The 24,431-nt window shown below is 29.9% G+C and overlaps 2 protein-coding genes across 6 annotated transcripts in view; one reads left to right on the top strand and one right to left on the bottom strand.

Annotated features, from left to right (window-relative positions):
• Positions 1–7,537, bottom strand: part of LOC121113661 (uncharacterized) — a 28,850-nt gene extending 21,313 nt beyond the window's left edge. Inside the window, exons 1-2 of one of the 5 annotated variants that reach the window (XM_071886758.1) lie at positions 7,275–7,537; positions 5,381–5,596 (exon numbers count right to left, since the gene is read on the bottom strand). In XM_071886758.1, the coding sequence (XP_071742859.1) occupies positions 5,381–5,596; positions 7,275–7,342 (284 nt within the window). In that variant the 5' untranslated portion in view covers positions 7,343–7,537. Of the gene's footprint in view, positions 1–5,380; positions 5,597–7,028; positions 7,187–7,274 lie in introns of those variants that run through there. The other 4 variants (XM_071886759.1, XM_040707502.2, XM_071886760.1 and 1 more) reach the window with 4 other exon arrangements.
• The window catches only part of LOC121132200 (glutamate receptor ionotropic, kainate 2), a 209,631-nt gene that overhangs the window by 43,307 nt on the left and 141,893 nt on the right, over positions 1–24,431 (top strand). The gene's annotated exons all lie outside the window — the stretch shown is intronic.

Raw genomic sequence — 24,431 nt, forward strand, 5'->3', positions numbered from 1 at the left:
TTCTCAATAAAGGGATTTCTGAGTTTTTTTAAAGTTATATCAACTGATAGTAAAAAAAAAATATTAATAATTATAATGAAGTAAATAATAAAATAAACATTAAAAAATTGCCTACATTATAACAAAAATATATCGATTCAAAAAATCTACTTTTATTCCTCAATAACAGTTTTTATCCAATATATCAAAGAAAAGTTGACTAATATTAATATATACCTATATAACCAGAAGTAGTACACGGCATTACCAGGAGTAATTAGTCATCAACTAAAAGACAAATTTTTCTGTAATAATAGGGCTGCAAGATCCTCTTTGTTTCCTGATTGGACATGGTCTCACGTGTGGAAGTTGTTACGCTCTCACAGGAAGGATTTTTGTTTATTTTAACAGTAAAATCCTCAGTGTTACTCATCAATTTTCATGAGCACAATCACACGAAACTCCTCAATACATATATCAATACTCTATCCTTATATCCGATGGTGTAAATCCGGTGTGTCTTGAATCTGGCCCGTTAATTTGTAATTGGTAGTATAAAGAAGGAATTTTCTTTTCCTTAAAAGATGTCATTATTATTTAATTTCTGTGTTGTGAACATCCTTTCCTAAATAGATTCAATTATATTTAACACCTGATTGAACGTTCGTTTGTGCTCATAAAAGACGGAGCATAATCATGAGGATTTGTTGCGGAGTAAGTCTTTGTTGGACTTAGAGTAGAAATGGGGATGGCATTTGAGTAATTCCAGTAAATTTTCATATTTATATACTTTTTCCCTTCTTCTCGTCTCACAGCTGATTGTAGCTGATCTAATGAAACGTCATGATCATTATTCTTTATCTGCTCTAAACATTCTTTAAATTGTCAGGGTTAACAGATTGATTTTACGGTTTTCTTAACATGCCCATTCTTAGATTTTCACCTTTGCTCATATCAATTCATATGTGTTCTGTCCTCAATATGAAAAAATCATAATTACAGTTTGAGGGGGGGAATTAACTTATGAGTAGTTTAGTCTCTAGACCTTCACTAATAAAATCAAACAAAATTCATCGCGACATACCGGTGCTTATACTTAATTCAAATCTTAACATATACAGCAAAAAATGCATATGAATTAGGATATATTTACATTAGATACCAATAATAAAATCAGACAGAAACAGTCTCCTTATATCCCTGCACATGCCTGCAATATTTAATTAATAAGCCCACATTGTTCATTCATAGATCGAAATAAGTTTATAATATACACTATATACAGTAGCAATTATATTATTACTTCTTATTTAAAAAACAACAACATATTTTTAGGACTTACATCAGGGTGCACCATATAGAGAGAGCACCCTGTAAATGTACTCTATATGTACATGCCTGCAATATTGTCTTGTTTTGTTATATTCGTACGGAATTACAAACTGTACGTAATTAATAGATATTATAGATTAGATTTAGATCATATTATAAAGATTCTAATATAATTGAACATCTCATTAAAATTTACAAAAAAAAAAAGAGTACATTAGTTGACACAAATATAATACCAATTAGTAACAATATAACAAGAAAAACTATACTGTAAACAAGTAGGAAAGTTATACAAATGTTTAAATTAGTAGATGGACCGTTATTTAATCAGTTTAATCCCCATTAATAGACGAAAGCAATGCATCTTTTAACCTAAGCCTACCTCCATCAATGCAAGGCGCTGCATTTCAAATCAACTTTACAAAAAGTTTCTACAATTTTAAAATTTAATTGTGTTCTTTTATTTTTAAATTCAATGTGTCGGCTTGAGGGAGAAAGAGGGAGAGGAAATTTATACGTCTTTAAGAAATGTTAGGTATGGAGGTGTAGAAATTCACAAGTGTTGATTGTGTAACCATTTTTTCGGAAAATTGCCGGAGGAAAAGTTATGGTCCTTTCAATGTGATTAACTTAGACACATTTACATATTTTTACGGATTGTATGAAGAGAATGGATTATTATAGGCCTTGGGCCACAAATTTTGGGAGTTTACATCTGCAGGAAAAGTAGTAGACTTTTTTTTCGGTCCTGTCAAAGGAGCAAAAAGGTGGCTATTTGAAGAAACCTATTGATTCAAATTAAAAGATATATATAATTTGTAAAATAGACGGACGAATGAAACCCATATACCTACTGAAGAGCTGTCTTGTGTTTGGTCTGCTGTCAATCAATTATTTGAACAAGTAACTTTGCTTTATAATGGATATAACAATTTTAAAAAACTTTTTGACACGCCAGCAACACCTGTCATAAAAAGTTCAAAAGAAGAAGATCATCCCCATGAATGAGCCTCTATAAATGTTGCCACTCTTATACCCATTTTTATTTATTTTCTTGTAGTCAGTACAGTTACATTGAGATGAAATATATCTATATTTAAAAAAATGGGCATCAATAATATTAATATTAATAAAGTCATATTTTTTTTATTTGACAATATTTTTTCTGATATTGTATATGGTTAGTTATGCATGGTCGGATGTTTCATACTGTTGGACACTTAACGGTTAAGTCTCAACAATTATTTAATACTTCAATCAAGAATATCAAAGGAAATTGTTATGTAATCACCAGAACTTTTTTAAATAATTCTGTAAAATTTCGAATCGATTGATGGAATAGTTTTTGAGAAACAAAAGTTTTAAGTTTGAGGTTCTAATTATTAGTAGTTAAAATTCAACACTTCTATATTGTATGGTGTGTGATAGTATGAAGATATTTCCTCTCCATTTGGTTATATTAGAACAAAATTCCCATGTTTGAGTTCAATATGAGTTTTGACAATAGTATTTTATTTATATGCTGGATTTTTGTCATATTATTTGCGATATAATCGCTGTCTGATAATATGAATAAAATAATTGACAAATTCACATTATTGGACAGACACAGTGTTTTCAGTTGAACAAAATAATAAATAGCTCACTAAATAGTCAAATAAATAGCTAGATACCCAAGAGAAAATTATTCAAATAGCTTTTGATCAGAAAGAAGAAAAGGAGGAAGAGACCTACAGTACATTCAACTACCTCACGCCTCACATCATCATATTAATAATTAATAAAAGGGACCACGTGTATATTAGTGCATCAAACTCTATCTTGGGAAGGAATATAACGGATCCACTTTGGCAGGACAATGTGATTTATCCCATGGATACTTCCAATTCATATTTGATTGATGGTTAAATCTCTCTCCGAATTAGAACTGTCTAAGTATCGTATGGAGTCTCTCAGAGTTTGAGTCACTTCACTCCTACTCATCATTTTGGGAAATTATCAACATTTCGTTTTCAAGCATAAATAATCGTTGGGGATCCCCTAACAGGTGTTCATACCAACATTAAGTAAAACTGGATTAACGAAACTATTCCCCTTGAAGCATTGTCAATGTGGGGAGTTGAATTTTGAAGTCATTTGGATGAATACCTTTTATTGAGGGAAGATATGGGACTGCAGAAGATTCTTTATCCAATATTATGTTCGACCTTGCCCAATAGTTTATTACCCAAGGAAGTGATATATTTATTGTAAAAATAAAATTACGATAATTTTTACTAACTTTTCTTAAAAAAAAAAAAAATTCTCACAATAATCAGCATTAGATTATACAACTATGATGCCGACTTTATAGTTCTAGTTTTTTTAACTGTCCCTGGTCTCTTCTACATGTAATCAGTCATGTACCAAAAGTACATCAAAGTATCGTTGCGGTTATTATAGCAAATTCGTATGACTTATTTTTTGAATGGAATATTCAAACAATTTCAAAAAAAAAAAAAAATATGTTACAGGTCTTATTTAGAAAGCTATTAAATGTAGTATTTCTATTTCTAAATAATAAAGAAAAAATAACTCATGTCGAGTGAAAAGTTGGCCTTCTGCAGTTTCCAGTAAGTTTGTGCGAGTTTTACTCAAATATTTTTTTTAAATAACCACTTATTTTAATGTTGTATTAGCCAAGGTTCTTTCAAGTAATGCACACACCTACGTTAATACTCATTTTCTTAATTTAGAGCCTCTGAAATATTTTTTCTAAAGCTATATTAGTAGCTTTAATTTTTATGGCCTATTTATTTCTTTGAAAACATTATTATTTGTAGCTGATTTAAGAGGTTGATGGCATTAATCAATTAAGTTGGTTTTTTTTGAAATATTAGTATTTTAGTCAAAGAGACACTGAGGGGAGGCAAGTTGGTTGACGCTAGCTAGGAGGAAAAAATCTACGAAAGAAAAATCTAAAATCCCCTTAATCTTAAATATCAATTTGGGATATAAAAATCGACGGGGTAAGTTGGCTCGAAAAATCGCCAAAATAAAAATGGGTATACCTAAAGTCGCATATTGTCTTGAACATTGCAAAAATAATCTCATAAATCAATAATACTTCTACAATCTGAGTAATTTGTCAAAAAGTGACAAGTAAGTCAACCTGTACCACTCTCTCCTACTTGGAATAAACTATTCTTATCCATATATTCGTGAAATGTTTACGTTTAAAAGAGATGTTTTGATTTAACTATTCTTTTATACCTCTGCAACAAAGGACCCAAAGGAAATGTTTTTCCTTCTGTTCGTTTCTTAGTCACTAGGATGATGATAAAGGTCACGGATAGATTTTGATCAAACTTTATAGTACCTTTATAGGTCAAGGTAACACAAAAATGTAAAAAATTTATGAAAAAATTGAGATACATAACTCAATTTGATTTAAGGCTGAAGTTATGCACTCTATCGAGTGCCCACTCTAGATATATTTGTTATAAATCCTTTGTTGGGCATCATGGATACGCACAATACTGTAGTATAAATTGCTAAAAACGTTAAATGAATCCTAAATATTTAGTACTCATCTTTTCATTTAATGAATTGCTATAATTATAAAATAGCTTAATACAATTTGTTTTTTGAAATTTTTTTGTGGGTATAAAAGCCACATACTTAAATCCCTGTAAATATATGTCCCTGGAAAAACACTACTTTGCACTTTAAACTACTGCGAAATATAACATCAATATAAAATAACGGGATGATATCATTTTCAGGTTGATTATGCTTCAAATGCAAACATTTTTATTCAGATGTATTTCAACAAAACAATTCATCAAAACGTTTCGTACAGTAAAAGTAGCCAAGAGCAATTAGCAAATATTCTTATTTCATATATTTGTTGGCAAATAAGTTATTCAAAAACGAATTAAAAGTTAGATTTCAATTTAATCAAACAAAAAAATACTTTTATAATCAATACATAATTTTAATATGTGAAGATATTGTTCAGGATTTTATAAATATGAATTAACCAGTTATAAATAAATTTTTAATTTTAGTAATAAAATCCTTCTCTTACCTGAGCAATTTTGTATCTCCAGACTCAACGACCTTATTTACACATAACCGAACAAAGTCCCAATTTTGTGAAACCGTAACTGTTTTGGTAGGATCCTGTGCAAAAGTTTCCATGGAACTAAAATCATTATTACGGATGTACTCCAAGAATTCATTCTCAATGCGCGACTCATTTTCTAACTTGTATTTCGTCAAATTATGATCAATTCGAGAAAATCTGCAAATATCCAACAGATAATTAATCTAAATATAAAATCAATATTATTTTAATTTAGATTTATAAATTAATATTCAAAACATGAGTAGAAACTATTAGATGGGACTGGGTATCAATTTGTGTTTGTTTCTCTTTAATTCATTTTGTATTATAAATTGGTGAGAATATGATTTGTCGACAAATGCCTTCAGACTGAGATATAATGAAAACTTCTAAATAAATTTATCTTTTTATTAATGTTTATACATAGTATTAGTTCATTGATGTTCTGAACTTTTTGTGATGAAAGCAATTTTTATAATGACTATTTTCGTGTTGATGTTTGAAAGCAATTTGCTAATAATGATATTTTAAAGTTTATAAGTCTACATTTTTAAGGCCATGATAGATTTATGAACTTTTAATCTAAATATCCTACTTTTAAATAGGCATTTTTTTCCAAAGACGTAAATGTTAACTAAAAAAAATTATGGGTGTGGAAATAATAGCTAAACTTTCCTTCAGCTAATAAATCTTCCATAAATTTAATGAACCCGCTGTTCCCTCATATTTATGTAAACTAAACCCAATCTTTTTATATTGAACAACTGATTAAATATGTCAATTATATGCAGTTTAATATAATTCGGTAACCCATGATGAAATTCCCAATTATTCTTGTTATTTTATATTTGTAATATAGAAGATTAATTTTTTTTTAATTGTTGAAAAAAAAACTGTACAATTTTTGAAGGAAAAATATTAGATTTAAAGTTTTTAATGGGTCAACTATTGAAAGCACAAACATGACTCTTTTGAAAAGTTTTTCCATCCTTATTAAATATGCTTGACCTTTGATATGGCATGACTTTTATAAGCATTTATTGTCATTTTTTTTTTAAATTATTAATCATTTATTAAAAAAAAGATAATACACTTGCACAAAGTCCTACTATTCAATCTAGTCCTTTAATAAATTAATCCAAATTTTTCTTCAGAAAAATTTGGATGGTATCATTCCTAAAAATCTTGTTACAGTTTAGAGGAAGTTATACAGTGGTAGGTTTGGTCATATTTGGGCTTTTTTGAGCATATTTTTACTGTTTTTTGAAGGGTTAATTTGAGATAAATGAAATTTATTGATAGTCTAGGATTGTATCTACTAACGAAAAAAAAATTCGTTGTTATAGCTTATAAATAGTATTAGTTCAATCATGTTATGAAAATAGTTGTGATGAAGGCAACTAAGATAATAACGCTTTTGGTTAAAAAAGTTGAATTTTCGATGTTATGGAAATAAAATACACAAAATAATTGGTTCTTTAAGTATTAACTACTGATGAATGTATTGGTTAGCTAATTGGTTTTCAAGTCCCAAATAGAAAAAAAAATCCCTTTCGGTGTTGGAGTATAATAACATTATAACAACTATCGCTGATACACACACACGTACAAAAGTAGCTTTGAGGCCCTCTTCCAAGTCATGTATTTTTTTTTTTTATATGCTACACTATTATTAAAGTGGGTAACTCATAACTGAGACTCTATTTTTTTTTTTCTCTGTCCATACACGACCGGTGAAAACTCAAATAAATAAACACGTAACCAACGGAGAGCTTCAGGTTTAAAAAAAAAAAAAAGCAAGAGATGAAAAGTTTCTTTCTTTACTCCGTGTTTTCCCTCTTACTCTGAGTCTCACCTAGAAAAGTCTTTTTCGTCGAATCCAGGGATGGAGTGTAGACGATGGCCTCGTCGTAGTCGAGACATATTCACGTAATTTTACTTATTCACATCTAACTTTCTGTTGTTGTTGTTGTTGGTCTTTTGTGTATTTTGTCAATTCGTATATAAACTTATTTGCCCTTAGTGAATCTCCATTTCGCAAGGAGGTTTCATGACTGAGAAGAAGGCAGTTTTTTTTTTGTGAGTGTGCGTAACCTTGATGCTTATACTATATTCTTTGCTTTTTATTTTATTTTCTCTTCTTCTACGTATCGGAAAGAGTGCGCTTTCTAAGAAGCAATTGCTAATAGAAACTTCTTTTCTAACTTCTGTGTTATTATTGAGAGGATAAAAGATGTTTTCCACTCTAATATTGTAAAAGGCTCAATAGTTCTTTATTATATTTTCCTTATAAGAAATTAAATTAATATTTTATTAAAAATAGTTCAAGTGTTTTTGTACTATTATGAGAGTGAAATGCTTATAATTATTGGAATACAGATAAAACAAATTTCAATGAACATATAGACATTTAGTAGTATTTAAAAAGTATTGCATTACTCATAAAAGTTTTACAAAATGTGTCATTTTTCACAATGAGTCCTTTGTTAATTTTCTTTACAAAGGTGTTTTCTTAAACTGATCATACAAGTAATAGACAAGGGTGAGAAACAGTCACGTAACCATACCTATTATTCATTCCATATTCTTGGATAGGAGAGGGTCATGGATTAAGATTTTTATGCCAGTCGACTATCCTAAAAGGTCATTTTTATTTACCCTATAATCCATATTTTAGGTATAATAGTTTAATTACTGGAAACAGGTGGATTTTGATGCGATTTGGTGATAATGATTGATTTCAAATTTTAATATCATCTTTTGAAAAAAATGATCAACCAATTTTTATTTTACCTATCTTCCATTGTTTTGTTTTTTTTAATTTTGATGTCGGCATTTTTTGTTAGTTTTCTCGACAAAAAAGAAAGTACTTTTCTATTAAAAAAGGATGTAGCTTGAGGTTCTATTATAAAAAGCTATTATTTCGATCCACAAAATCGCCAAAATGAATATCATCAGGGATTTGTCCAACACAATGTAAGTTTACTAAATAATAACCCGCTATAGAATTCGTTGAAAAACTTTTAAAAAGCCTGACCTAGCAAGAAAAAGGAGTATTCTTAAAATGGCTGTCATTAAGGCCATTTTAGGTAGAATGGTACAAATTCTACCTCGTACAATCAGAGAGAGGATTAGTGACCGAAGTATATCAGGAACAACCTTAAATAAGGTAATGAAAGTTGGTATTTGAGATAAGTCAAAAGCTAGAAGGAAGCAAATATTAGTTTAATGACAATACATAGGAGAAATGATCTGTCAGTTCAAAATGTCTCCTCAACACCTTGAAGGCAATATTTATTTTTTTACAAGAAAATTTATTTCGGCTTGACAGACAGGTATATAAGCATCCAGAAACCTGGTGAAGAACCAGACAAAACTAATTCACTTAAAAAAAACACAATATAAGCTGATATCTATAGGAGTTTTCATACACGGAACGACATTTCAACCATCAGTTTTCTGATGAAAATAATTTAAAATATAGACATGGTATGCCATTATTACGCAGCTACATCAATAACAATACCTGCTGTCACTTATAAAACTACTTTACTTTAAATATTAAATATGGAGTATTTATTCTTGAAGTTTGTATTGACCTTTTTTTAAATACCTATGGGCCAAAAATGGAAATTATAATTGATGACTTATTATTATTGAAAACATAATTGATCTTTTAATTTAATAAATTGTTACCATTCTTTAATGACAGGTTTAAAGACACATATTTAAACATCAATGGTTAATGAGCACAATAATTTATAATATGTTCTAAGTCTGCAGTTTTAGTTGAATAAAAGTTTAAACTATATATACAGGGTAGACAAAGTCAATCCGGAATAAGTTTAACGTCTAATTATGATACTTGTAGAGTTTATGTGATACAAAATTCAAAACTTGTGACAAACTAAATTTGGTTATGAAAATTCAGGAGAATTTCCATCATCCACACTCAGCACAGGAGATAATTTCCTTTCTTTTTTTCAAATATCCAAAATCAACAGTTTATGATGTGATTAAGTCCTTCGATGAGGAGGAAAAGACTGAGGGAATAGATCATTCAACAAGATCTGATAAAATCAACTAAAGGGTTCATAGGTGGCTTGAAACAAACAATTGACATGCCAATGGCTAGGCTGGCCAAATACATTAACATGACCAAACACACCATTAAAAATGTCACCAGGATTAACCTGGGTTACATGTCTGGGATAAAATCCTCAAAGCATCTGCTAACAGAGCAGAATAAGGGAGACAAAATGAAGGAAGGGAAGATTTTTATTAACCAAATGAAGAGGTGGTTACGTGGGTTTTTTTCGGACGAGAAAGTCTCCACCGTTAACACCAAGCATAACCGTAGAAATGATAGATAGATCTTTCAGGACCTTAATAAAGTCCAACAGGTCATGAAAGCAAAAAAATGTGCTTCGGTTATTGCTGTGGAGATCATCAGCATGGAGGAGCATGTTACAACCCCCTGCCCCCCACTTCTTTAAAAAGGGCCAAAATGTGACCAAGGAACGTAGACGTCTTCAAGGACATAGTCATCCCATGAATGAATAAGGTCAATGATGGGAAGCCATATATATATTCCAGCAGGACTCAAGACCTGCTCATTACAACAACACTGTATAAGAGTTTTTGGACAAAATGTCCGGATTTTTGGCACCCATTCTATTGGCCAGCCAAAAGTGCGGACCTCAATCTCTGTGATTGTTACCAAAGGTTCAGGGTTGGGAGGATCGCCTGCAAAAATAATAATGCCTCACATGAAACTTGTTTATATGCCAAAAAAATATATTTTAGGACAGTATAACTATGTAGTTTCTCTCCTTCAAGCAAAATAAAGAATAAATAAAGTCTAGTAATGTTAGGCTTTTATAAAAAAGAGCTTTCATATTTTGCAACTATTGAATTACATTCCTTGTCCATCATAAATAAAAACGTACTTTTATTTCAGAATACCAAAGTTTTCTGTCGATTAAATTATAGCACGTGCTATTTTCAAAATTATTTTATGAGAACCAAGCTAACTCACAATATTTAGTAGGTAGACTTGGATTCAAGTCTGTCTTTTGAGGACTTTTTATCTGTCATTGGCTAGATTTTGTTGCACCAATTAGTTATAACTACATACTTATATTTACTACTCTAGGAGTGACTAGGGCCACTTTAAGCAGTAGCAGGACCTGGGGATATATGCGGGATTATTCTTTCTTTCCATTTTTAAGTAAGTTTTTAGGGACTTTTGTTATTAATAGTATCTTATATACAGAGAAAAAGCTCAATTTGAGTCCTAATAAAGAGCAAAATATTAATTTTGCTAATTAAGAATTTAAACTTTGGTTGTGGTTTTGATTTATTAAACCTAATTTATAATGTAGTCAAGAAAAGTTTTAAGACAAAAAATATTATTACTAAGGGATTTAAAGGAGAATTGAAAGAAATATGAGGATGAGATATTTATGAAATTAGAGTTGTTAGCAAAGATTCAAGACTTGATACAAAATATTTCAGACCTACTTGGACTCTACCTATATCGTATTCATTTAGGTTTATTCTCTGAAATGTGTCATAGGAGGGGAAAAAAGCAAGGTTTAGTTACAATAAATCCATTATTTTCAATGGTTTATAATTTTTTTTTTTCTTCTAATTGTATAAACTTGTCCTTAAATCTAGCGCCAGGATAGCAAACAATATGCTAATTGATTCTTCATTCTTAATTTAAAAAAATTAAATTTGAAACATAAAAGACATAAAATATTTAATTAAAATAATAATTAACACTTCAATCAGTTAACCCCAAAAATAACTTTCTGATTAACTTCAAAGCAAATTAGTATAATTCAAAGTACTACTGGAATACACTTAAGACATCTTTCCACTCTATGCCTCTTTCCTTCACTCCAGTTATACTTAAAGGTTAAGTTGGAAATTAACTCGTTTAGAAATTTAAAGTATCATTGACGAATTATTACAAAACTTGATCAAGGTCCTTGGCTTTACAAAAATCTATATTGAAGAAGAAAGGAATGGAAACAGCAGTAGCCATCGGAAGACAAGTTCTAAAAAACAAGAACTCTTAAAAGAGACTCAAGGCACCTATGATATCAGTGTCGAAGATAAATTGAATCTATATTAGAATACCAAACAAGAGGCTCTATCATCAGAATGCATAGCAAACTAATGGAGTGCAACACTAATGAAAACTTCAAATCAAACAACTCGAAAGCTCTAAAAAATCTATGAAAAAATGAAATCCCTTCGGCTTACTTCCGAAGAAGTAACAACTGACCCAGAACGAATTACACAAGAAGCCCACACATTTTATACTGCTCTGTTTCAGTGTCACAAATGTACTCTTTTTTCGGAATATTGCTTTTGTACTCAATGGAGACAAACCAAAAACAATGTAGTGACATATAGAAGAACAAAAGCAAGTCCAATGCCAAAAACAATTATGAAGAAACTGAACCTCCCAATCTCATGACATGAAATAAGTAGTGTAGATTACAAGAAAAAGTTTAAATCTCCTGGACCATTTTATAAAACCTTCAATAAGCCATGATCCGAATCATTAGGAAAAGTTTAAGATGAAAATTTTCAAACTGGAGTTGTACCTCAGTTTATTAATACTAGTGTCAGTATACTTATTCCCAAAAAGGGGAAGGATCATTTCAACCCCGTTAACTACAGAGTTATTGCACTTAAAAGATCCCTTCAAAGAGATCCTCTGGCTTCTTCGTTGTTTCCGATTGATATTAACTATCTTTACTGCAGACACGATTCGAGCCATTTCGTGAAAGGTCTAAAAATGAATGATAAATCATTTAAGACTCTTTTATATGTAGATGATCTCACAATTTTCACAATAGGATTACAACGCTCAAAAATCCAAATCTCATTTTTAAAAAAAAACGTTATGGATGAAGTTGCCGACCATCAGGGTTGAAAATAAACATGACTAAAATAGACTTTGTCACCTCCCTAAACGGCCAACTTGAAATGACATTTCTACACATTTTTTTTTGAAAAAGTTACAAAGAAAGCCAACAGATACACTTTGCTAATTATTACAAAATTAGAAAAACTCCGAATCGGGAAGAAACTGGTCATTCCTAAGATTACCCATCTCTTGAGATACACATCATTTTCAAAAAGCACATGCAGGAAAATTGACTGTCTCAAGAAATATCTTGTCTGGGGTATAAACGGTGGTATATCTCCAATGACCACCTTATTACATCACTTAATAGCTAGTGACGTGGTTCAGTTGACAGTACTTTGGAAAAATCTAAACTTTAGTTGTCTAAAAATATACATGAAAAGCGAAGACGTTTGGGGATCAAGAATAAAATAGGCGTTCGAAAGATCAACTGGATATGGATTCTCGGACCGAATATTTTCTGACCGAATGAAGTTTTAAATTAATAAAGACCTTGGGTAAATATTATTGTATAGAATGGCAGTTTCTTGGGATAGTTCAATATTTGGTATTCTCATTGCCTTAAGTCCTGTTGAACCATTCAACTATAACTCACGAGATAAAACTGAGAATCATTACTATAAAGAACAAGCCCTAACATCAATAGTGAGCTGAAAATATTCACAGGAAACACTGCTGATCGGATTCTTCATGCAAAGGTCAATTCATTGGATTGTGCTGCTAATATCCCACAACAAGGCTGTCAATCCCCTTCTTTATAATAATTGGATCAGTGGAAAATAAAAAATGAAAAAAAATAATGATCGAAGAAAAAAAAATCACCACCAAGTTTGTTGGTGACAAAGCGCTGAAAGAACCTTAATATGGAAGAAGAATCTTTCCACCCCGGAATAATACACTCAAACTCCTTTACTACATGGTGACAGAAGAGGTTTCGATACAGGTGAACAACATCCTCCATATATACAAGTGGAATAGAGGGACCGTGGATGTTTTTTTCTGCAAAGAAGCTGTAGAATCTTCGTTCAATTTATTTTATTTTTGTGATCGACTAAGATCTCTCTCATCTATGAGGGAGAATATAATTACCAACATGTTTGGTGTAAACCTCAAGGCGTCAGAATGATGCATTACTCTTACAATAAGAGGATAAAAGCACTTTAAAATGGAGGCTACAATAGCAAAGACTGTAACGATAATTTATGCATGCAAATCAAAAAGGACTTCTCTTCCTGCTGGTCTGAAGACTACAATCGTCAGATATATGAACTCAATGGACTTTTAAACTATAAGACATTTTATATTTTTATTTTATAAAGGGGACTTCTCCCACCTTTCAATAACTTTTAAATCTTTCATGAACATTTTTTAATGAACATGATACAAATTTCACAGATGGAATAGATTTAGAAAATGTGTCACGGCTCAGGATTGAGTGTACTACCCACCCTAAAAGATACGTCACCAGTGTCAGTTTTAGCGTTTTTGAAACAAACTTTAAAAAAAAAACTAGTGTAATTGTTGCGTCTTGACGAGGGAGAGACACAAACTTATTTATAGTTGGAGAGATCCAGGATGACCGAGAGACATGAGAAGAAGAAATCACGTGGAGAAATAATATAACATTTATTTATAAGATCATGTTCTTTATAATACACAACCATACTCTAATTTATTTACAAAATACACGACTATTTATACTATGTAAAATACAGTACTTTGATACATAAAAGAAAATACAAGAAGATAAGAACAAGGGGAAAGGAAATATGAAATACATTACAGTAATCGACGTAGCTTATGGACAGTCTGCTCGGGAGAAATTAATGTCTTCAGCTCAATATGCGTAAGTTCGCGCCCTGGTTGTTCCTATAGAAAGCAATTTACTTTATGTATATGGAGCTATAACTCATAGATACTTATTAGAAATACTCCAGATTACCTCGTGCATTAAATAACCTCTCCCCCCATATACATGTCGTAACTTCTGAAAATGATTCATAGCTTAGGTTTGGGTGTGCTCAGTACCCTCAAAGAGCTAATGGAACAATCATATGGGGCATTCTATGAAAGAGATTTAGCACAAACTATCCCATGTGCCAACTAACCACGTTCTCACCTATATACATATGGCATTTCTTGTACAATGATTTTCATGAAGCAAATAAAAATGTAACTTAATCTCTTATAAAACTAATAAAAATATTATATTATGCCTTATGAAGCAAGTGAAGCATTTACCTTTTATGAGAGCTTTATATACCTACATATTTATGTCTTACAATTGTGAGCTACATACATCATATTTAAAAACTAAAGTATTTTAGCAAAAAAAAAAAAAAAAATAAAAAAGAGAAACCTATAATTTTAAGTTAAATGTGAATATATCTATACGAGGGTAGTAGACTGCAAAGTTTTCAACCTCAAATGAGTCAAATGTCGTTTGAGTGAGTTGATGTGAATATATTTCTGAAAATGGACAAAATCGGGTATCCATCTGATATTAAATATTTGTTTTTGAAGGCGTAACCTTTAAATAGACTCTAACAATAGCAGACATATTAAGGCTTGTTGTATTAAAATTTGATGCATACATAAATATAAGTCAATCAAACTCGGAGTAATTGAGCCAATAACAAAAAATGTCTCGAGATCAATTATTTTGCCTACAAAAATCCCACATACCATTTCGCCGGGTTCGCTGGGAGCATCGTTGCGACAAACATGTTGAGTTACAAGGACACTTGAAAAATAATATAAAAATTCAGATAAATTGGCTTGTATCTTTGTTGGGTTGGAAACTATTCTGACCACTCTCGTATCATGTATTTACTAGGGCTTATCTCCTTTGGTCACAGGAGATCTTATTTCCGGTATTTTTTGGCATGTTACAACAATGGAAAATAGTCGGGAATCCGAATATTACTACTTTATCATACAAGCTTAAATAATATGTATAATGTTAGTTGCATACTGAGTTGACTTTTTTAGCTTGCGGGTCACATTGTGCATCAACCCCGAGCTCCACGAAAGAATAAGCCCTTTCATCACTTACTACACCTTGAGTTTTTATTGCGAGTTGAATAGGGTTATGGAATTCAAAAAAGCAGGCCTCATTGCTCTATCGTTAATACTCTAAGGAAATTCTCTCATTTCCTTAACATAAAACTGTTGCAAAAATTATAAATGGGAAAAAGATCGAACACTGGAAGTCCAAATAAAATTTTAGTAGTGATGAAAATCGTGTGTATGTGTGTAAATCAACATGGTAATCCTGACAAATTTGAAGAATGTTTTGTAGGAGAGCAGTTTAGCTGTAAGTATGTTTCAATAGATCACTTACAATCAGAAACAGAGATGAAAATAAATAAAGACATTGGCAATTTTCTCTCGGATATAGATCCTCAATTTTATATACTTTGAGTACAGCTAGAACCTATAAATATAACTCTGTAATTTATCCGCAAGGTTACTCTCTGTCTTTTATGAGCACAAACGAATCTTCAATCAAGTTTTGAACATAATTAAATGTAGTAGAGAATGAAATTCATTACTCTCAAGAGTTAAATAAATAATGACAACGGCTGAAGAAAGGAAAATTAATTCGTCAGATTACCAATTCCAAAAGAACAGGTGACCTAAAAAATACAACAGATTTACATCACTACTAATAGGTGTGAAATTGTTTACTCTCTCTCTATGAACATCATTTGACTTATTTTATTGTTAGGGGATGAGATTTTTGTCGAAAAAGATGATTGTTTAATTTTTCTTGCTTTCTACAAATATGCTCCATCCTTAATAATTCTTTGATCGATGATGTGTAATCATATTTGAGGTAGATATTTTTCGAATCATTTTTCTTTTGACCGGCATGTAGTTCCTTTCCATTCATTTTCTTTTCATAAGACTAGTCCTTAGTTTATTCATTCTTCACAAAAGATTATAATAGATACTTAAATTTTTGTGAATTTTTTATTTACTTACAAAATGTCAAGATTTCCTAAGATTCTGCAAAATGTATAGCCCGAGATCCTGCTTGAAAGCAATACTCCGTGAAATTAGAAACCAAAATATATACTTACTTAACCGGTTAACCCCCCAATATTTATTGTTAATATACTTTTTCCATATGTAAGGAGTATGAATATTGTTAAATTTTTCGTAAACACTGAGTGGAGGGTCTTAAAGATAAGACAAATCCTTATTGTGAAGTTATTTTATAGTTTTTGAATAAAAACTTAGTTAACTTACATGATTATGGTACAAAATGAAACTAAAAGAAGACTTGAACTCATCTGAATATTATCTTATAGTGACTATGTCGCGTAAATAAAAAACTTATTGATTATAATGAAGGAAAAGTGATGAGAGCTAAAAAAAATGGTTTTTGTCGTCAGATTTCTACATTTTTGTGTGCTAAGAAGCTATTTTCAATACAAATATTTATCTTCAATTTTTATTCATTTATAATACATTTAACATTGATATACATATTATTTTCTTCTTTAAATATATATATTTTTAAATCCAGGTATTAATAAAAAAGACCATCTATAAAGAATATTTAATTAGAATACATAGTTAAACCTAATATAATAACATTTAAGTTTTCATTTCTAAGTAAAGCGTTTACATACACTATGATAAATGTTCTTGATTGGTTTTTTAGTGGATATAAAATCCAAATAAGAGAATATTTATTGCTTTGCTATTAAAAAATACGTAAAAAGTTGTTGAAATCATTGTCATTCTGACAGAAGCTATTACGAGTATTAAGTAGATTATTATTGGTTTATGGAACATTTAGAATAACAATACTTTACCATAGTCAAATCAATAAAGTTGTACATAATAAATATTTTCTCGGGTGCAATATTTTTTGTTGTTGATAATCTGAATGTACAGTACTCTTTACTTTTCAAAAATGACATAATTATCCTTTATTTCTCTTGAGGATAGAACATATACGTATTAAGTGCGGGTATTCATGAATAAACGACAGTAACGCTGTGGATTTTTTGGGGAATTAGAAGTTTAATTCCATGTTGGACTCAAAATAGAATTGAATGGCTTCATTAATAAGCAAAATATGCATTATTAGTCAGGTAAAAATCAACAAGTGCTTCACAAGACATCATTGCATCCCGAAAAAATTACTTTATGGTGTGGACTTCATGCTGGAGGGATCATTGGGACATATTTTTTCGTTGATGATGATTAATGCCAAGTTAGTGTGAATTGAAATCGTAATTGCACCAATTGCAAGGTTTAGACTTGACAAACATGTGGTTTCAACAAAGACAGTTCTACTTGTCACACAACAAAATGTTACAACCGATTTATTACAAAGCAAATGTGATGAGTGCGTTATTTTGATGAATGAATTAATGGATTGACCACCTCAATCGTATTATTTAACACCTTAGATTATTTTCTTTGGGTTACATGAAGTAATTGGTCTACACCAATAAGCCAGATAAAATATCAAACGTAAAATTGATGCATAAATTATTGGAAAAAATAGTTGAAAATTGGGTTCAGCGATGAAACTTCTATAAACGTCCTAGTGGTGGTCACGATAAAGAAAATCGATTTTCATACCTAAATCTATATGCTTATAATTTTTACTCAAAAATAAATTTTCGCAAGATCTTTGACCGTTAGTGTTTTACTTATAAAAAAGTTGAATCGCTCTTAATAAAAAATCCTCGTACACTCGAACAAAAAATGTTTGGATGTCTCCAATGATTGTTCACAAAAGAATGTAATCTCACTGTACTTCAAGCAAAATAAGGAATAGTCTAACATCCTATTATGAAGCCCCTTGAATGTATTTGCGACGCTGATTTTAAAGCTAACCCTATCTTTCCTCTTCTCAATCTGATCTAAAAATTGATTTCTTTTTAATTACTCACTAAAAGTATTATAAGCTAATTTTTTCCCTACCATTTTCGATCAATTAAAAAAAAAAATATCAAGTGCCAATTTATCTTTTCTAAAAAAAAAAAAACTTTCTTTAAAACTCTTACTCTTTCCAAAATATCATTTACTTTAAACTCATATACAATATGTATCATTTGACGTGTCAGAATTATATGCCAATCTGCTATACTAAAAAAATGATTTCTGCCATTCCATTCTTTTGAAAACATTTTTTGCTAATTCCCCATCAACTGCATCATATTTTCCCAGAATGGGCTTATATCCATAGTCATCCATAGAACTATGCATGTTCTGCTGCCTTTTTCTCCCTTTATTGTTGTGTCTATTATTATTAGGAACGTTTGTTCTATGATTTTATTTCAAGAAAAATTTGCTTGAACCACTTAAAAAGCATATTTTCTAAAAGTATTTTCGACTAAATAAACCGAAGACGCCGAACTTCTTCGGGAAATTAAGCCGAGCTCAAGATATCTTTCTACTTCTTCCTTACACAACAAAAAAATTAATATTTTTGCACAAAATATCTAAAAAGGTTGTCAGTTTCAATATATGGGTTATTTTAGATAAAATCAGAGAAATTTCATGTTTGAGTTCTTACCATTAGTTATTTCTTTACATAAAGTGCTAACATAGATGTTGTTTTTTGAATCTTTTGCTCTATAATTTTCATATTTTCAAAAGAATCACGTCCATCCAATGCCTTGTTTGTTCCTAGCCCTACCATCTTAGGTGTACCACATAAATTGTTCAAATGAGAAAAATCACTTAAATCAGCCATTATTTGCGTATTTTAATATGAATTCTTAATCCATATTATTTTCCGTTTGTCCTTTCAAACAGATATTCTCAACCTATTTTTAACAATGTAACACTTGTAAAATATTTATTTAACCCAAGTACCCCTTAACTGCACAAAACATTTTTAGCTTCAGTGACAGGGGCGTCTACATGATTATATTTTGGAGGGGGGCAAGTATTTTGGAATTTTTTTGGAAATAAATCCAAAAAATAAATTATTTTGGAACAAAATTTCAAAAAAAAATTTTTTTTTTAATTTCTAAATATTAAATTTTTCGAAAAAAAAATTCAAAAATTTTTAAAATTTTTTTGAGGTATTTCCAAAAGAATTTCAATTTTTTGGAAGAAAAATTTTAAAATCCATATTGATTCTCAAAAATTTTGTTCTTTTTTACAAAAAAATTCAAACTCCATAGCTGTTTAGAAAAAATAAATCTATTTGGAAAAAAAATTCAATTATAAATTTAAAAAAAAAAATCAGTTATAAAATTTTAGGAAAAAAATTCAATTGTCAGTTTTTTTTAAAAAATTCCAAAATATTAATTTTTTTAGAAAAAAAAATCAAAAAACAAAAGTATCTACAAAAGAATTAAATTTTCTTGAAAAAATTGCCAAACTCCATATTCATTCTCAAAAAAAGTTCTTTTGAAAAAAAAATTCACAATTGATAGCTGTTAACAAAAACTAAATCTTTTGGGAAAAATAATTAAATTATAAAAATTTTTGAAAAGAATTTCAAATGTTAAATTTTTTGAAATTTTTTTTCAAATCCATCGATATTCATAAAGGTAAATTAAATTTCAAATATTAAGTTTAAAAAGAAAAATCAAATATTTCATTTTCTTGTAAAAACAAACCTTCCTCCAAATTAAAAAAGTATAAATGTCTTTTTGGGTTCTTGAATAAATTATAATAATGTCATCAGGGAAAGCTTCAACTTAATTTTCCATATCTCCAACTTTTTTACTTTTCGTCTCTACCAAATGCAAAATGAGATGTAGGTTTGTTTCCTTCATCTAACAGCTACTTGTACTTTATAACTAATATTCTCAAACCTCATGAGAACGAACTCTATAAACATTTCAATGCTCATTTAGATACTAATATTACAATGAGCTTTTGAAATTAACATTTACCTGCTAGTGTTAAAATGCTGAGCCAAAATAACTTACTAAATGCATGGATTACTTAACATCTGAATAGATACAAGCCCCGAAACCTCATTATTAGAACTTTGAAGATAAGTACTAAATACTTCTTCTCTTAAATAACAATTGTAAAAGAGAAGAATTAATTATTGTAAAAAAGTGATGAATCATGAACGCAGAGATAGGGACTTATCCGATTGTTCATTTAATACCCTCATTTGTGATTTAAGTAATCAATCATGGAATTGTGGATCATTTGGTGAAAGATTTTGTCGGAAAATTTCATTTTTGGTGGTGAAACTTGAAAGAGTCCTCCAAAAGCAATGATCAAGTATGATTCAATTCTATTCTTTTTATAGAAGATTTCATTTTATTCCTTTCAAATCTAGCTATTAATTGCAGATTGCATTTATTAGTGAGTATGGAGGAAGGACCTCTTATTTAACCACATCGAGCAAGACATTTTTTGAAGGAATATCCATAACATAGTTATGAGATTGTCAGTTTCTTCGTAGTTCATCATATTTATCTTGTATTGGAAAAGAGGGTATCTTGATGAGCCTGTTTTCATCTATAGAGGACACCACATAAGTAATTCATGGCTCACCCCTTGTATTTGAACTTGATTTCCCTTTTCTGATTCATTAAAATTATTGAAAATTGTGTTGCTGATTTAATTTCCAAGATGGCTATATGCTTATGGTTCATTTTTGAAGAGTTAGTTTATTATCAAAGATGTCTTAAATTCCCCTGTATATTTAGAGAGAGAGAGGATGTGTACCTTTAACTTAAGGAATTTTAAACTTATATTATTGATACAGAACCTAAGAGTGGATTATTCTACATGTTAAGCATGAATTAGTTCATATTTTATCAATTTTAATGATACAAATCGTTATTATCGCATCTACTCAAAAAAAGACCAGGCACATAATGAAGTTGAGTTGATATTTGTTTCATTTCAAATTGATTCTGATAATTTATGCGAAAGGAAGTTCAACTTTTACTTCTGGATATTTATTTATTACGTTATATTTAGTTATGAATGCTATGAATCTTCAATTGGAATAACTCATGACTCCATTGATTACTCAATGCAGAGAAATTCACCTAAAATGTATCAAATAAACTTGTTTCTTGTTCAGTTCTTTAATTATTATTTTTATTTGAAAATGCTATCATGTATTGCTCGGAAATAAAAGATATTTTCTTCGTAGAAAATTAATTGAGATAGATTGGAAATGGTTTAATTGAAGCTGTTTATTCTAATACTTAATTGCATCTTGCTCGGTGGCGTCCTCATACATCGTCTTAGATAATTAGTTACGTTACATGTATTTATTACATTTGATATTTCAAGTACCGTTGAATTATTAGACTAAATAAAATAACAGGAAAACTTAAAATGAATTAAAATTAGTTATTAACCATTAATTAGATCAAAATATATTTATTAAATCAAAATAATAATTAATTATCTTCTCAAAAAGAGAGTTATCATTTCACTAATTTTGTGTGTTGTACAAAATATATTAATCTGATTTTTGTATGTACGGAAATTGAACTTCCTTTTCCATTTAACCTACTTTTATTTTTGAAGGCACACAATTGATATCTAATTTTTGTTTGAACTTTGACAAATTTTAAATATCATTTTCTCTTAAAAACTTTTGTCTCCTTAATATTATTTCATCACTTTTCCGTTTAAGCCTCACCTCAGCCATTGCCATTATACTGGTCCTTTGTTTAATTGTCCCTTTTTTTAAATCTTAAAGATGGTATAACACTTTTTCTTAAGATACGTCTTCTTAGTTCTCCATTTTTTTATTTAGTATCTATTTTAAAATCTTCATGTTTAAAATAAAGAGCAAAACAACTTTTTTATCTCATTTGTTGGTACACCTGATTTTCATTTATTACGAATTTCCATGTTGGATGTTGCAATTTAATGCAAAGAAATTCTTATTTTATTATCATTGAGCTTTCGACCAGATGTTTTATTAGTGTGGCAACAAGGAACAATACAATTTGAAGACATAGTTCACGTCTAGGAAGAATAATCAGTTTCTATGCAAAATAATATTTATTTATAACTAATGGACTATAAAAAATGTATTTATATTACTTATTGAATCAAAACAGAAATACTTCTAATAGAGAGGTGGCATGATTTTCTAAGGAAATATTATATCCAGATGTTAAGTAATCCATGCTATATGCAAGCGTTTATATACAGAAGCAAAAAACGACTTACATGGTAAGCCTATGCCAACAATTAAATTGGGTAAATAGTTCAATTTGATTTGATCATCAGAATCAAACAAGGAGATCACCATACTTTAATCTTGTGACCAAAGGTTTTTTGGATGTCTTGGAGCCCTTGTTGATCCAATAACAGGACTCATCATTGGCCTTTGATTTCATAAATAATATACAAGTATCGTCAGTGGGCATCACTTTGTTTCTATTACGCATAATACTCCTTTTCTCAACTTTTCCAAAAATAACTTCAAATACAATTTTGTTGTCAGCTGTCAATCCTCTGTCTTGCTTGATACGTCAAGGTTATTTTATAATTTATTCTTTGTGATAAATAAACAAAGTAATAAGTTGTTCTATATCTATGCTCCGTATCCAAAAGAACAAGAATACAAATTATTGTTGATGCCTCCTCATTTATATAATGTAAATATTGGCCATTTTTTAAATTCTATGAAGAAACTTTTGCTATCATACACAAATAAAAACATATAGGTACTCTTTTAATAAAATATTAATAAAACAAATATTATAATGCAGTATCGAATATGTAGATTTTAATATTACGAAATATATATATTTACCCATATTTAACTACATATTGAGAATAAATTATATGACAGTGAGGCTTTGAGAGTACATAAAAGAAATATCAGTTGGTATGAATGACTTATTTGCCAAACTACCAGATGATTTCGAGCCTTTTTCTGCTTCTTTTTTGGGAGAAAGGTTGCGTGATACAAGAAAGGTAACGATGTGCGTAGGATAAACACGCATTTTTGGTCTATTACCAAAATCATCTTTCAGATAAAAGCCCCGTCAAGCAGATGCATCGTAATAAAATCTTGTGGCACACATTAGTACCAATTTGATTTTAAAGCCCACAACATCAAATTATAATATTTACAACTCTTTCACATATTAAAGGCGTCTTTAAAAATACCTACTATGAACATGTTTCGAAATGTTAATCCCAGTTTCTCCTTATGGTTCAAATCGCTACCAATCCGAACGGTGCAAAATATTTGTTAGGCTCTTCTTGGGACTTGAGTCTCAGAGAGGTCGCTGAAATGTCCGATTGAGTACAGCAATTACTTCATTACGAAAGAAACATGCCTTAAGATGTCATACCAGCACGGACTCTCTGATTGCCTGCAAATAGCCAAGTAAATACGTCTTCAAAACGTCCTCCTTTCAGGCCCAAATTCAGGCTGCGATTGATGCTAGAGAGGATACATCAAAAGAGCTCTTCAAACCAATTCAAATAATTTCAAGTATATCCGCCAAAAATGTGGCATTAATGACAATTTAAAGATTTTTGAAAAGTGCTCCAATTTGATCTTAACACTCTGTACGTAAACATTCACTTCACATCCAAGTGTAAAGCCTTTCCTGGAATTTTTTTACATCAAACACAAGGAGTATTATTATAACTACCTCTAAAAGATTTCCTCCCTACAGGATATTCTTTGAACCTTTGAGCATTTCTTAACTTTAATTTAATGTATTTTAGAAATATGAGCAAATACAACCTTGAATTTAACATTTTTGTGTCGTTCTGATAAAAATAAAAAGTTCTTATATAAGTTAGAGTTTGTAACTTTAACTTTTATACAAGAAAAAAAAAATGATGAACCTATTAAGAATTTAAGTTTTCAAAATAAATTCCTAATTTTTTTAAAGGTATTATTATTATATATTATTACCGGGTGGTACGACGAAATCGGATCACTTAGTAATTCAATAATTAATATAGGTTGAGTGATTAAAATTTATTCATATTTCGATATATTAAAAGATAAGCAATAAGTTATAAAAAAACCTGGGCTCTCTGGCTTTCGTAGAATTCGAGAAATGATTCTAGAGGGTGATCGACAATTCTGTTTTCGCGCAATCCAAGTATTTTGGGGTCTCC

This window comes from Lepeophtheirus salmonis, chromosome 2 (genome assembly GCF_016086655.4).
Source record: "Lepeophtheirus salmonis chromosome 2, UVic_Lsal_1.4, whole genome shotgun sequence".
In the NCBI taxonomy this organism is placed as follows: domain Eukaryota; kingdom Metazoa; phylum Arthropoda; class Copepoda; order Siphonostomatoida; family Caligidae; genus Lepeophtheirus; species Lepeophtheirus salmonis.